The sequence below is a fragment of the Echinops telfairi genome, unplaced genomic scaffold, assembly GCF_000313985.2.
Source record: "Echinops telfairi isolate 266 unplaced genomic scaffold, ASM31398v2 ScPeMD7_8;HRSCAF=38, whole genome shotgun sequence".
Taxonomy (NCBI): Eukaryota; Metazoa; Chordata; class Mammalia; order Afrosoricida; family Tenrecidae; genus Echinops; species Echinops telfairi.
In genome coordinates, this window is record NW_022103905.1 from 2,631,906 (window position 1) to 2,647,882 (window position 15,977).

Here is a 15,977-nt window from a genome sequence, read left to right on the forward strand (position 1 = left end):
AAAAAAACCTCAAACTGTGTTTATCTTTTCATTTTTCAATGAAGTTTTTAAAGCTCCCTTGTATACATGCACTTTTTCAAATTATATTTTTGTTATGCATTCTCTTTTTTTAAATAATTAAGTCTTGTGGTACAATGAATTTCTTAGTTTGGCCCATATAGCTTTGACTTTTATGACCCCTACGCAGTGATTAGGTGGGATCATGCCAATAGATGTATGTTATTTTGGGGGGACGACACTTATAGCTCATAACAATCCATATATCACTTCTTTCAAGCATATTTTTACATATGTTGCCACCATTATTTTCTAAACATTTACTTTCTATTGAGTCCCTAGTAGCAGCTTCTCTTTTCTGCCCCCCTTTTGTGTCCCCTTGATAAATTATTATTTTCATATCTTACACTGACTGCTGTCTCCCAGCATGCTGTTTTTGCCTAAAACTGGTGCACTGAGATGGTTGCTTGAGCAGGTGCATTGTAGTGGTTGCAAAACCAGTCCCCCATCTGCCACAGATCAGGCCTTCTTTGTCACACACTACAATCTTTTCAGAACCTCTAAATAGAAAGCTTGATTAACAGTCTGACCTGGTGAAACAAACCCCAAATGCACTACCCTCCTCACATCAAGAAAACAAATGAGCATCGTTTTTTTGGGGGGGGATCCCCTTATATGTGTGGTCTTATGCTGGAGAATGTCCCTTGTATAATTGGGAAGAGTGTATTTCTGTTGTTGGGTGGACAGCTTCATGCATGTTTGTTGGGGTTAGTCAGTTTGTAGTTAGTATTTTTAATTTCCTTGTTGATCTTCAGTCTAGTTCTAGCCCAGGGGTTCTTAACCTGTGGATCATGACCCTTTCACAGGGGTCGCCCAGTTCATAACAGTAGCAAAATTACAGTGATGAAGTAGCAATGAAAATAATGTTATGGTTGGGGGGGTCACCACAACACGAGGAACTGTATGAAAGGGTCTCGACATTAGGAAGGTTGAGAACCACTGTTGTAGTCATTACTGACAGAAGGTTGTTGGAAGTCTCCAGTTATTGTTGATAGTCCTGTTGAATTGTGTATGCTTCAGTTATATAGTTTTTGCTTCATGTCTTTTGGTAATTACAGTAAACAACATGGGGGTCATGTCATCTCTGACCTCTCTGGTTTCCGTATTGCCGGGAGGCAGAGGTCAGATATGCCTTCACCCTCCATTCCTCTTTACTTTATTCTGACACCAACCATTCCTCCCATAGCCCTCTACTTCTATGCTGTGTTTGATAACTCATTGCAATGGCTACACAGAACTCACAGATCACACAGTTGAGATTTTATTAGGAAGTTGGAGCCCTGGTGTCACAGTGGTTATGCATTGGGCTGCTAACCACAAGGTCGGTGATTAGAAACCATCAGCTGTTCTGCAGGCGAAAGATGAAGCAGTCTGCTGAGTCATAATTGACTCCATGGCACTGGGTTTAATTTGGGATGTTGATGAAATTGAATAGGTTACCACAGGCAGGATCAGCAAACAGTAAAAATACAGTTAGTGGTCCACAGCAACATCTTTCCTCAGGCAGCAGCCAAGTATCTCCAGTCCTCAGCCTCTCAGCCATGTGGTTCTTTGGTCTTTGCCTCAATGGGCCAGGAAACCATCTTGTAGCTCTACCTCACAGTCACATAGTCTCAGTGCTGCTCCTTTCTCTCGGTCCCATAGTCCTTGGAGCATGTGAGCTCCACCTCCACTACTTTAGGCATGGATCGTGGACATGATATTCCAATGGTCCTTGGATTTCTGTGTCCCAGAGGCTCTTATACACCAAAGAGTGGCTTTAATGGGAGTGTAGTTTTTGTCTTAGCTGACCATGCACCCAAGGAAAAATGAAGATATTTCTTTTTTTGTTTTTAATAATTTTATTGTGGGCTCATGTAACTCTTATTTCAGTCCATACATACATTCATTGTGTCAAGCACATTTGTTGCCATCATCATTCTCAAAACATTTGCTTTCCACTTGAGCCCTTGGTATCAGCTCCTCATCCCCACCCCACCCCACCCATGGACCCTTTATAATTTATAAATGATTATTATTTTGTCATGTCTTGCACTATCTGTTATCTCCCTTTACCCACTTTTCTGCTGTCCGTCCCCCAGGGAGGGGGCTATATGTAGATCCTTGTAATCAGTTCCCTCCTTTCTACCTCACCTTCCCTACACCCTACACAGTGGTGCTTAGGGGTTCATCTGCCCTGATTCCCTGTGTTTGCAGTTCCTGTCTGTCCAAGTGTACATCCACTGGTTTAGCCCGATTTGTAAGATAGAATTGGGATCAAGATAGTTGGGGGGGATGGAAGCATTTAAGAACTAGAGAAAAGTTGTATGTTTCATCGTTGTTGTACTGCACCGTGACTGGCTCATCTCCTCCCCAAAACCCTTTTGTAAGGGGATGTCCAGTTGCCTAGAGTTGGGCTTTGGGTCTCCACTCCGCACTTCCTCCTAATTCACAATGATATGATTTTTTTGATCTTTGATGCCTGATACCTGATCCCTTCAACACGTCGTGATTGCGCAGGCTGGTGTGCTTCTTCCATGTGGGCTTTGTTGCTTCTCAGCTAGATGGCCGCTTGTTTACCTTCAAGCCTTTAAGACCCCAGATGCTATACCTTTTGGTAGCTGCACACCATCAGCTTTCTTCACATTTGCTTTTGCACCCACTTTGTCTTCGTGATCGTTTAGGAAAGGTGAGCATCATGGAATGCCAGTTTAATAGAACAAAGTGTTCTTGTATTGAGGGAGTACTTGAGTGGAGGCCCAATGTCCATCTGCTGCCTTAATACTAAGCCTATTATTATATGCACATAGATCTAGTTCCCCATTATCATATATATATTTACATATGTGCATACTTGTATTTAGACTTCTGTTTCTTAAGCCACACCTTATAGTAGTCTTAAAGAGGAAACAAAGGGTTTGACATGGTTCACACCCTCTGCCAAGGTCAGGACTTAACCCCACCTTAAGAACTCTAAATGTCCTGCATAGCCACAGGCATACAGTTCAGAATTATAACGTCACTGAGGAATTAAGGCCTAGAAGGGCCTTATTAATTGACTGTATGCATCTCAGGATTGTATTATTAGGTACATATATATTTTTAAGTATTATACCAGGATAAATCCAAAAGTATTGCTTCTAGGATTCCAGTGTTTGGATACATATTTTTATTCTAGTCGCAACATGTTTAAACATGTCTCTATGATCAGTGGGTGGTTACAGACACGTTCTCTTTCTAATATACTTGTCTTAGTCTTGTTATGGTGCCTTAAAAAAAGGCCCAGTCAAAACAGTGGCTTCTCAGGGGATCTGCCGGGCCAGTTAAATTCAAGACAGAGGTCAGCTCAGACGATTATGGCAACTGTTTCTGGGATTTTGTCTTGATAGATTTTCTTAAGCGGAATACGATTAACACAGTGACTTATGAAAACTTAATTGGTGAGAAAAAGGGAATAATTTCCAACTTAGCAGTGCACCTGCTCATTCTTCATGGATGGGAGGGAAGGACTGTCCTTGGGGAATTTCTTTGAGAAACCATACCCTGTCCACTCTATAGCCTCAATCTTACCCCCTTCAGATTCTTTTTGTTCTCCAACCCAAAGAAAAAAGGAATAGGATTTTAATTCCTTGAGGTTGCTAAAACTACCATTTTGATATGACATAGATCGAAGAACATGAAATTCTTTGAGTAAGAGAGATGGGAATAGGGGTTGAAGGATAAATCAAGAAATAGAAGCTTCCCATTCTTATATTTTTGTTTGATAAAGGTGTCTGTGATTCTGTAGCAATACTTTTTTATTTACCCTCATGCAGTGTAAGGATGTATATATACTTAATTGCTAGACTTTTTGCATCTTGTGAGCAGAGATTATCTTGTTTCAATTCTGTTAGTACATGCCCAGTAGGTATCTTAATTTTAATGAAGTGACGCATGAAAGATTGGACTACCTTATATATCTTCATTTTTAAAAAAAATCTTTTTAATAATGGTATATATTTTAGTAACATGTTGTCATTTCCATTTCATGATTCTATGTTTAAGATAGGTTCACAAAGGTATTTTTGAAAAGTTTTTAATTATAAAAAGTTTATTAAAATTACATATTTACTAGTTGGCAACTTCTCTTTTTTAGAAAATAGAGAAATTAGTCCAAATTTGTTTACTATCAATAGAGTTATTGAATAGATACTTTTAATGATAAATCTCTTTGGAAGTGAATTGACTCTTTAAGAGATGTGAAAATGGGAGTGTGCATTGTATGACTTTCTGTAACTTCAGGAGGGAAAAGGGGCCTGAATCACCAGCATTAGCCCAAAGCTGATTCCTTTGAGATGAAGGTCAGAGATTCCCTTGCTTTAACCTTTTTATCAGTTCTCACATCAGCTGTCCTTCCCACAGTACATTCTACTTCTCTGCAGGGTTTGAAAATTGGCCACAGATAGCTCACAGGTAGTACAATGAAGGGGTTTATTAGGGAAGTAACAGGTTGCAATTCAGGGTAAAGAGCAACCCAGGAGACCCCTCTGTTCCAAAGCTGCTTCTCAGGCAGGCCTCTCTATTTGACCTTTGACTTCTCAGCCTCCCCCCTGCCCTGCTCTGGCAAGTCTTTTTTTTTTTTTTTTTAAAGCACATTTGTACATTCATTGCCCTCATCATTCTCAAAACATTTGCTCTCCACTTAAGCCCCCGGCATCAGGTCCTCATTTTTACCCCTCCCTTCCCTTCCCCCCTCCCTCATGAGCCCTTGATAATTTATAAATTTTTAAAAGTTTTATTAGCACTTCAACAACATAACATACAATTGTACAATCTTTACCACAATCAATTTAGAATATTTCAGGCCAGTCTTGATAGATAATTTTTTAGCTCTACCAACAGGTGCTCAGCCCTTGCCACCTTGCCCATAGTCTTGGAAGCCCGCTGTGACATCCTGTCCCGGTGTTCTGGTTCTGAAGCCACTGTTCCTCTGCTGCCACTTCTTACTATCTTGAGCTATTGTCAGTGTTTACTAGTTTGTTGCTTCTAGGTAAGGCGCTCTGGTGGCGTAGTGGTAAAGAGTTGTGTTGCTAGCCAGTGCTAACCAGCACCAAGTGCTGTGTGGGAGAAAGGGCTTTCTAAAGAGTCCCAGTCTCAGAAACTCATAAGGACAGTTTTACCCTGTTCTACAGGGTCTCTATGGAATGGAATCAATACGATGGCAGTAAGTTTGGAGCTTTTGAGAGCTTCTAAGAGGCCAAAAGACACATTCCACTCCTGGCTCTTTCAGGGTGGTAGTGAGGTCCTCTTGTTAAAAGTTCCATACACATTGTTTGGGTTGTCCCAGCCCCATGGGGGTTTATTTATGCACCCTAATTTCATTATAGAGGGCCCTGGTGGTATATGGTGGTCATCAGTTGAGCTGCTAACCTTGAGGTCAGCAGTTCAAAACCACTGGCTGCTCCTTGGAAGAAAGATGGAGCTTTCTACTCCTATAAAGAGTTACAGACTTGGAAACCCACAGGGGCAGTTCTACCTTGAAATTTAGAGTCACCATGAATCTGAATTGACCAAAAGTTGTGAGTTTGTTTGGTATAATTGTCCAAACCTCTTGGTTGATCACAGGCACCTTATTTCCATACTCCTATCCAATTATTTTGTTGTAATCACAAAATCATTACTAGAAAGGTGGTATATAAGCAGTTTATTGCCCCGTATGGGAAAAGGTAATATTTATTGGTGGGAGGTGGTGGGGCACCCATTGGTTATGAAAATAATAGTTATTTGGAAAGACGTTTTGGAACCTCCTGGCGGAGTGGCCACTCTATGCGTATGGGTTTCTAACTTTTGTGTGTGCATGACTTTTATGTTGAATTAATAAAAACACCACTTCTGGGATTTGGTAATTGGAACTTGAAAACAGGAGTTTCTACACCTATTGGTACTTACGATTAGATTGGTCTCCAAATCCACTCACTGTATCTTTTTCATCCTTTGTATTGTATAACCTTTTCTAATACCTTATATATTTTGAGCCTCAAGCTTAGGTAAATATTTTCTCTATAAAACCAAACCCTTGCCATTGAGTTTATTCCAACTCACAGCAACCCTGTGGGACAGTGTAGAATGACTCCTTAAATATCTTCTTCGGGGTTCATGAGGGAGGGGGAAAATAAGGAGCTGATGCCAGGGGCTTAGGTGGTGAGCAAATGTTTTGAGAATGATGAGGGTAATGAATATACAAATGTGCTTTACACAATTGATATATGTATGGATTGTAATAAGAGTTGTATGAGCCCCCAATAAAATGATATAAAAAAAACTCTTCCTTGGAGCTACTGGTGAGTTTGAACTGCCAGTCTTGTAGTTAGCAGCTCAACACTTAACCCACTACAGGTGATTATAACTTAGCTATGAGTGATGCAGTATTCATATCTCTTGACCCAGTTTAATGGTCTTTGTTTTGTTTAACAGGTTCTTTTTTTCCCAATAGTTTTATTAGTGGCTCATACAACTCTTAATCACAATCCATACACACATCATTTGTGTAAAGCACATTTGTACATTCATTGCCCTCATCATTCTCAAAACATTTGCTCTCCACTTTAAGCCCCTGGCATCAGCTCCTCATTTTTCCCCTCCCTCCCCGCTCCCCCTTCCCTCATGAACCCTTGATAATTTATAAATTATTTTGTCATGTCTTGCCCTGTCGATGTCTTCCTTCACCCACTTTTCTATTGTCTGTCCCCCAGGAAGGAAGTCACATGTAGATCCTTGTAATCAGTTCCCCCTTTCCAACCAACCTTCCCTCTACCCTCCCAGTATCACCACTCACACCACTGGTCCATCTGCCCTGGATTCCATGTTTACAGTTCCTATCTGTACCAGTGTACATCCTCTGGTCTAGCCAGACTTGCAATGTAGAATTAGAATCATGATAGTGGGAGGGCGGGGCCGGGAGGAAGCATTTAGGAACGAGAGGAAAGTTGTATGTTTCATTGTTGCTACATCGCACCCTGACTGGCTCATCTCCTCCCCGAAACCCTCCTGTAAGGGGGTGTCCAGTGGCCTATAAATGGGCTTTGGGTCTCCATTCCACACTTCCCCCTCATTATATGGTTAGATTTTTTTGTTCTGATGATGCCTGATACCTGATCCCTTTGACACCTTGTGATTGCACAGGCTGGTGTGCTTCTTCCATGTGGGCTTTGTTGCTTCTGAGCTAGATGGCTGCTTGTTTCCCTACAAGCCTTTAAGACCCCAGATGCTATATCTTTTGGTAGCCTGGCACCATCAGCTTTCTTCACCACATTTGCTTATTCACCTGCTTTGTCTTCAGCGGTTGTGTCGGGAAGGTGAGCATCATAGAATGCCAATTTAATAGAAGAAAGTATTCTTGCGTTGAGGGAGTACTTGAGTGGAGGCCCAATGTCCTTCTGCTATCTTAATACTAAACCTATAAATCTATGCACATAGATCTATTTCCCCATCCTCATATATAAATATATTTGCATATGTACATGTCTTTATCTAGACCTCTATAAATGCCCTTTGCCTCCCAGCTCTTTCCTCTATTTCCTTTGACTTTCCTTCTGTCCCACTATCATGCTCAGTCCCCACCAGGGTTTCAGCAATTCCTCTTTGTTACATTCCCCTTGATCATGCCCTACCAGGCCTCCCACACCCTCCTCACTACCAATTGGGATCACTTGTTGTTCCCTTGTCCCTGGGTTTGTTAACACCACTAGCTTTCCCCCCACCTCCCCCTCTCCCATGTCCCCCCAGAACTGTTGGTCCTGTTGTTTTCTCCTCCAGATTGTTCATCCAGCCTATCTTATTTAGACAGACCTGCAGAGATAATAAAATGCACACAAAAAAGAGAGCAAAACTAAGCAACAATATACAACAAAACATCAACAACAACAAACCAATGACAAAAAACAAAACACAACATGAAAGAAAAGCTTGTAGTTAGTTCAAAGGATTGTTTGTTGGCCTTTAGGAGTGTTTTCCAGTCCAGTCTGTTGGGGCACCACGCCCTGATCCCAAAGTCCACCTTCAGGATTCCCTGGAGACCTCACTGCTCTACTCCCTTGCTGTTTGTTGCACCCCCTTAGTGTTTTGCCTCGTAGTGGGATCAGATCGGGTGCGCTGGTGTTGTCTCTGGTGTTGTCCCCTGTAGGGCTATGGGTCAGTGAGGGGCGTCGTGTCTCATAGTGGGGTCAGCCATGTGGTCCTTTCTGTGGACTGGCTGCTCTAATTGGGAACATTGTCCTCATGGCCTGGTGGGTCAGGATGTGCTCCACTCTCTCCTCCTCCCCCTTTATCTGCACCTATGTACCATGTACTCCGATCAGATATGTCCCTCTCCCGGAGCTGCAGATTCAATGCCTGCCGTCCTTTGAAATAAATTCTTCTGGGAGGAGGGGCAGGTGTCCACTTAGTTGTTGGGATTGGGGCCAGCCCCCTAACAGGTTCTAAGTCAAGGTATTTCCTTAACTATTTCTAAATGTTCGGGCAATTTTGCCAGCCATTAATTTTCTCATCTATAAAATGAGACGGTTTAAGAAGACCTCTTTTTCTCTGATGTGAATTTCATTGTAAAGTATCATTATGTATTATGAGGTTAGCATCCCACTAAGCCAGTGGTTCTCAACCTTTTTAATGCTGTGACCCTTTAATACGGTTCCTCATATTGTGGTGACCCCCAACCGTAAAATTATTTTTGTTACTACTTCGAAACTGTAATTTTGCTACTGTTATGAATCAGGTGACACCTGTGAAAGGGGTTGTTCCACACCCCACCCCACCCCAAAAGGAGATGCGATGCACAGGTTGAGAACCGATGCACTAAGCGATCTAGTCACTCTTGCTACATAATTATATTGTGAATTCAGAAGAATTTGTGCACATGAAAGTCATTCTTAAAGGGCAAAATCATCCCTGTCATGTTTACTATTGTATTTTCAATGTCTTTGTAGCCATTGTCTGTAATTTGGTTACTTGTTCAATAAGTACTTGAAAATGATTTATAATGTCAACATAGATAGAGGCAGCCTACAAGGGGGGGGGCTTTAAAAAGTTAATGGAAAGTTTCATTATCTTTCAATTCCATTTATCCATGAATTTTTAAAAAGCTCCCACTGTACTGTAGAAAACATTTATGCTGTATATCTTATCTACTTAAATCATAAGATATGTTTTAGATGTTGATGAGAAGGTTACTTGGAATTATATATATATATGAAGTACAGTAAAAGTGCCTTCTGATGATGTTAATTTATTTCAGTCCCCTAGAAACTTCTTTCTTTGTAACCATTATGTTTTTATTGTACACGCTAGCGTGTTTTTCCAGATTGTGAATATTTTTTGCCACTTCTGGTGGTGTGGTGGTTATGCATCAGGCTGCTAACAAACAAGACGAACAGTTCGAAGCCACCAACCTTTCTGTGGGAGAAAGGTGGGAGCTTTCTACTCCCATAAAGAGTGAGAGCCTTGGAAACCCACAGAGGAAGTTCTGCGCTGCCCTGTAGGGTTGCTATGTGTCAGAATTGATTTGGGTTGGTTTTCTGTAAGATGAGTGTTATGTTGCCTCCATTGAGTTGGCTTCTGACGTACGGCGAACCCCACATTTGTTATTACAGAGTAGAACTGCACCGTAGGGTTTTCTTAGCTGGAATCTTCACCAAAGCAGCTCACCAGGCCTTTGTGCCACAGAGCTAATAGGTGGATTCAAACTACCAACCTTTGGGTTAGCACCCAACTGTCAACTACTTGTATTCTCCATGCTCCTATAATATGAGTGTACTACTAGGCTTAATTTTAATAAATATATATATATATTTTTATAGATTTACATGTGGTACCCATAAAAGATGAGACTGAGAACAAGGAAAGCTTCTCAGCAATCAAATCCAATCCAAACACAACGTACTGCCAGAGCAAAGAGGAAATATTCAGAAGTTGATGATAGCCTGCCTTCAGGAGGAGAAAAACCACCGAAGAATGAAACTGGCTTGTTGTCTTCGATTAAAAAATTCATTAAAGGAAGCACACCTAAGGTAATGGTTTGACCTTATACTTACATCCTTCGAAGGGAAGCTTAGGTTGCTCTTTTGAATCATGTAAAGATGAGAAATCAGATGTTACTAGATGCATTGGTGTTTTTGTACTTGTTTCAAAGTATGACTTGCAAAATCTGAAGTTCCTCTTCATTTTCTTTTATTAAAAAAAAAGTTTGTCAAAAAGAGATTTTTAAAAGTTTGTTTCCTGTTAATATCATGAAAATGTATTACTTTATTACTTCATCAAAAAGAAAGTAAAGACTTTTTTTAATTGAATAATAAGAGCCAGAAATAAAGTTGTATTCTACCCAACTTTAGTGACCTATGTAAAGTTTTTTTGTTATCCCTCTGAACTTGAGTAAGACAGAGTTTGCTACCATCTTATAGTACGGTGGTACATTGTTATAGTGACCCAATGTTGATATATTGTTACTTCTTAATAGTTACTAAGTATACAGTGTGCGTAAGGGTTTATTTCTTATATAGTTGTGAGTTTTGATGAATACTTAATGTCATGTTTCTACCATTTCAGTATCATACTGAACAGTTTCTCAATCTTTTTAAGAAACATCCTGTGCTTTATCTTCATTCCCTTCACAGAGTCCCCTTTTATTGTATCTGTGGCTTTGCTTTTTATAAAATATGTACTTTGCTTGCACAGCCTCGGTAAGGGTTTCAGATTGCCCTCTTTCCTGAAGCAGTATGCACTTAGGTTCCTCCATGCCTTTTGTGGCTTGATAGCTCTTTTCTTTTTTTTATAATCACTGAATAATATTTCATTATATAGATGTACCACTGTTTATCCATTTATCTCATAAAGGGCATCATTATTGCTTCCACATTCTTTACAATTATGAGTAAAGTTGCTGTAAACATTTATATGCAGATTTTGAGGAACTTCACATTTTCCACACATTTGGAGAAATACCTGGGAGTGCAATTGCAGGGTGGTTGTGTGGTAAGCCTATGTGTAGCATTGTAAGAAGCTGTTACAAAGTGGCTTTACTATGTGCATCCTGCTAGCAGTGGATGAGAGTTCTTACTTATTGCCCTGTGTCCTCACCAGCATTTGGTGTTATCAGAGTTTTGGTTTTAACCATTCTGAGAAATGTTCAAAGAGCCCATTGATTAAGCACTGCACTGCTAATGAAAAGGTTTGCAGTTTCAACCTAAAAGCCTCTGTGGGAGAAAAATAAGGACAGTCTTCATCCATAAATATTTACAATACTGTATAGGGCATTTCTACTCTGCCCTATAGAGTGGCTGTGGGTTAGAATCAATGGATGGCAGTGGGTTTTAATGGTATTTTACTGTTGTTTTAATGTGCTGTTCCCTAATCGTGTATAATTGGAATCTTTCAAAAAATTTATTATTAACTGGGAGTTAATACATAAATCATTCCATAGTTCAGTCACGTCAAGCAGTATTGTACAATTGCTACCACAGTCAGTTTCCAAATGAGAATCTTTTTTTCATGTGCTTACTTGCCATAAGTCGTCCCAGTCTACATTCCACAAAGGGATAATTTTACAAAGAATTTGTCTGCACCGGTACTCTTCTGTTCTGTAATGTTTCAAATTAGTGACCTGTGTGGACTCAACCTATGGAGCACAGTTCTTCTCTGACACTGAGGTTCCTAATGAGTTGCAATTACCTGATAGCAGCAGGTTCACCTAATGGGGTTGGGCAACCTTACCTGGTTCCCATTTATCTGCCCATGTTGAAAGAGCAAATTTACATTCCTTTTGTTTTACATTAGGGAAGGGAAGGGAAGTGTCCCTCGGTCAGCTAGTTTCCATATGTATCATAATATGTTCAGGTTAAGAGACAGCCACTCTATATAAAGCATACCCATTTTTGTTCAGACTCCCAGTTTCACCATTAGTTGGTTGGTGAATTCCAGGAGTTCACAAGAGTTAGACTGCTTTGGTCATTTTAGTTCTCACCATGGGCATCTTTGTTACATGTGTTTCATCTGCTGTTTTTGAATTGGCCTGCCATCATTTCTGATACGTATACCTGTCAGCAATTTGGGGTTCTCCAAAGATGAGGATTTTTCTGCTCCTATAAAAGAAATAGAGTGTCAGACACTCAGAGGGGCAGTTCTACCCAGCTCTGTAGGGTCACTATGAATCGGTATTGACTTGACTTGATGGCAGCAAGTTTGATCAGCAGGCACTTAGTTGCTTCCCTCTTTTCTTCTGCACTGGTTTATGGCACTCAAGTGTTTTAGTTCTCGGTAGTTTGCTCTCATCCACTTGCTTCTTGGGGTTTGTGGGAATAGCCTTGTCTCCTTGCTTTGTTGCAAATACTGCTTTTAGCTTTTGTTGGCTCTTTAGCATAGTGGGTTACGCAATGGGCTGCTAACCTCAGGGTCAGCAATTTGAAACAACCAGCCTCTCTGCAGGAAAAAGAGGAGGTTTTCTACTCCCCTAAAGAGTTACAACCAGGGAAGCCTACAGGGGCAATTCATGAGATCACAGGGGATCATGAGATCCCTGTGAGTCAGAAAATCTAGATGGCGGGGAGTTTGGTTGTTTGGTTAACTGACTGCAGTATATAGTCTTTTCTAAGGATCCTTGGTGGTGTAGTGGTTAAGTGTTGAGCTGATAACTACATGGTCAGCAGTTCAAAACCACCAGCCCCTCATCGAGAGAAAGACAGGGCTTTTTGCTCCCCTATAGAGTTATAGCCTGGGAAACCCACAGGACTGGTTCTACCCTGTCATATAAGATGACTATGAGTTGGAATTGACTTAATGGCAGTGAATTTCGAGTTTTTATAGTCTGCTCTGTGACAGGGTGTTTTGTATCAGTTAGCTTGTATACCATTGGTAAATAGAAGGATAATATCAGTATAGCATGCTGTGTTATACTGGTTCAGACATGATTTTTTCTATAGTTAAGGGGGTCCTGAATAATGGACATTGAATTATATATGTTGTTGGAAAGTGAAAAACGTTCAGCTTGACTGCAGTGTAAGCAAAATCCCTTTCACCTATACTTAACTATACTTAAGGGAAAGGGTGTGTGTGCTTCTTCATCATTTTTAAATAACAAGGTAATAAACATTAAAATTGAAATAATTTTGAATTAGATCACTTAGGCATTATATTGTGTGGTAAAATGCCATATTTTATTGGAAAACCTATAATTAGAAAAACTACTGAGTAAGATACTAAAATTCCATATTAAGTAATATTTGTAGTGTGTGTCTTTTTTTGTTTTGATTCAAATAAGGAAATGGATGTTTGGACCATTTACAATACCAGGGGTTGCTTCTAAGATAACAAAGCAGTATTCAACCTTCACAAAATGCACAATAATCTATTAGTTGTGTTGGAGAAAAGCAGAGAATGCAGAGCAGAGAAATTACACCTTTTGAATAAGAATCTTGGTTATACACATAAATTAAATCAGCAAGGAATTATCAGTTAAAGGAATTGTAAGCCCTATACATCAATACAAGAAAAATCACTCACATTTTAGAGAACTTTGAAAAATTTTCAAATGGGAGAAAATTAGATTTATAAATGGAGAATAATTCAAGCTATAGCTTGGTATATACTGTTTTAAACACTATTACTGCAAGATTAGCATAAATTGGTCATGTCACCTTACCCTATAGAAGGCAATGAATAAAAAGCTTTGTTTTGGGGTGTTTTATCAAAGTTGGCAGTGGGATATGGCAGCCCTTATTCTTTTTTGTGCCTGCTTTGGTAACGTAATATTCTGTTGATTTGAAGCCAGCAGGTTCCAAATGGGTTCTCCCTCCTACCCTGAATGCATATGTAGGCAATCTCTGTTCTTTAATGCAATTCTAAGAATAATGAGAAATTGGCTTAAAATTTAGAGCACATTGTAGGATTAAATAGCATGGAAATTTAATGGACCCTGGGGACAGACTATGAATTGTGGAGATGCTGTAATTATATTTGTGTATTGTAGACTACATTAGTAAATACTTTCAAAACACTGTCAAATTTTCCTGTGTCTTCTGCTACTGTTGGATATTGATGGCATTTGTTTCTGCTATATAGGAAAAACAAATTGACTACCATCAAGTCAATTCCTACTCATAGTGACCCTCTAGGACAGGGTAGAACTGCCTTTTGGGTTTCCATAAGTCTTTATGGAAGCAGAAAGCCTCATCTTTCTCTCTAGGAGCAGATGGTGTGTTTAAACTGCTAACCTTGCGTAACCCACTACACCACTAGGGCTCCTTTATGAAAAACAAGGTGGTTACATATATCTTACCATTAAAAAACGTAACCTCTTGGGTGGAGAGCAAATGTTTTGAGAATGATGAGGGCAATGAATGTACAAATGTGCTTTACACAATTGATGTATGTATGGATTGTGATAAGAGTTGTATGAGCCCCTAATAAAATGATTTTTTTTAAAATAGCCACACAGGAAAAAAAGTAACCTATACATAAAAAATTAATCTATAAGACAAAATGTGCTCACTGGGCTTTTTTCTTCTTAATCTCAAGGAAGAGAGAGAAAATCCTTCGAAGCGGAGTAGAATTGAACGTGATATTGATAATAATTTGATCACTTCAACACCAAGAACAGGAGAAAAGCCTAACAAACAGATAGCTCGAGTAAGACGGAAAAGTCAAGTAAATGGAGGTGTGTTAATATTTAGATATTGTTTATTTAGGTGTGTGAAGGATGTTTCATGCTGAATTTTTAGCATGACAATGTACATGAAGCAGTAGGTCTGTTTAATAAATTCATTTTTTTAAAACATTTAATTGTGACTTGATTGAAATATGTCAAAGAATTTCTTTTTGGATTATGGAATTTAAAAACTCAAAGTGCTTGGATCACTCATACTACTGGTTCGGAATGGGGATATTTCCTAGTGTCTGGAGACTGGATTGTCACAGCCAATTGGGGGAGGGATTTGCTACTGGCATCAAGGTAGAGGTCAGGGATGCTGCTAAATCTCCTGTATTGCACAGAACAGCCCCCAGGTGTCAGTTGTGATGTGACTGATAAACCTTATTTTAGTTCATTGTTAATATGACTTGAGTAACTCCTCGAAGTCAGAAAGAAAGAAAAGCGTGAACAAAAAGGACAAGCAGAGAATGGACTAAAGAATAACACTGCAGAGCGTGAAGTGTGCTGCCTTTCAAGCAATGTTGTGTTAAAAACAACAGCATTAGCCATTCTCTCCTGGCCACACGTATGCAAGCCTACTTCCAATGCAGTGATGTGTCTTCTTTTTTTTTTTTAATGAAGTTTTTATTGTGAATTAGGTGAAGATTTACAGGATAGACCACCATTTTTTACAATGATGTATTGTTTTATTAGAAGTGACTACTGGAGAAAATGGAGATTGTTGAGGAAGATAAGAAAAAAGAAACAGGAAAGAATATTGTAGATAACAAGTAAAGGTTGCAAGTCAGAGGACGATTAATCAAAATGCTTGGTTTTATTTTCTAGAATTCTATGAAAAATTTATTGAGACATAAAAACAACTGGTTTTTCTTTTCAACTTCTCTGAAACCACTGCATCGGCATCTACAAGCAATTTTTGAAATTGCTATGCCTTCCAATTTAGTCGAGCTAGGTTTGCTGTGGTTCATTAGAAATACATGAGGGGGAAAGTTATACAAAGTCGGAAGCATCTGAAATGTAAATAAACAAAAATAATCTTTCAGTTTTCTCCAAAGATTATTAACTTACTTGCTTTGCTTACAAGGAATTTTCCTTATCTGTTACATTCTGTTGATTTGAAGCCTTTCAGAAACTCTCATAGTCTATATAGTATTAGATACAACTTGTCTTATTTTGAAAATGAATGATTTCAGGCCTGTCTGGATAGGACAGGCTGGATGAACAATCTGGAGGAGAAAACAACGGGACTGACAGTTCCGGGGGGACATGG

The 15,977-nt window shown here is 39.5% G+C and overlaps 1 protein-coding gene across 2 annotated transcripts in view; it reads left to right on the forward strand.

Moving 5' to 3' along the window:
- CTDSPL2 (CTD small phosphatase like 2) overlaps positions 1-15,977 on the forward strand; it is an 80,081-nt gene that overhangs the window by 29,839 nt on the left and 34,265 nt on the right. For both annotated transcript variants that reach the window (XM_045286503.1, XM_004709399.4), the window contains exons 2-3: positions 9,867-10,076; positions 14,575-14,713. In XM_045286503.1, coding sequence (XP_045142438.1) covers positions 9,891-10,076; positions 14,575-14,713 — 325 coding nt within the window. In that variant the 5' untranslated portion in view covers positions 9,867-9,890. The remainder of the gene's footprint in view (positions 1-9,866; positions 10,077-14,574; positions 14,714-15,977) is intronic.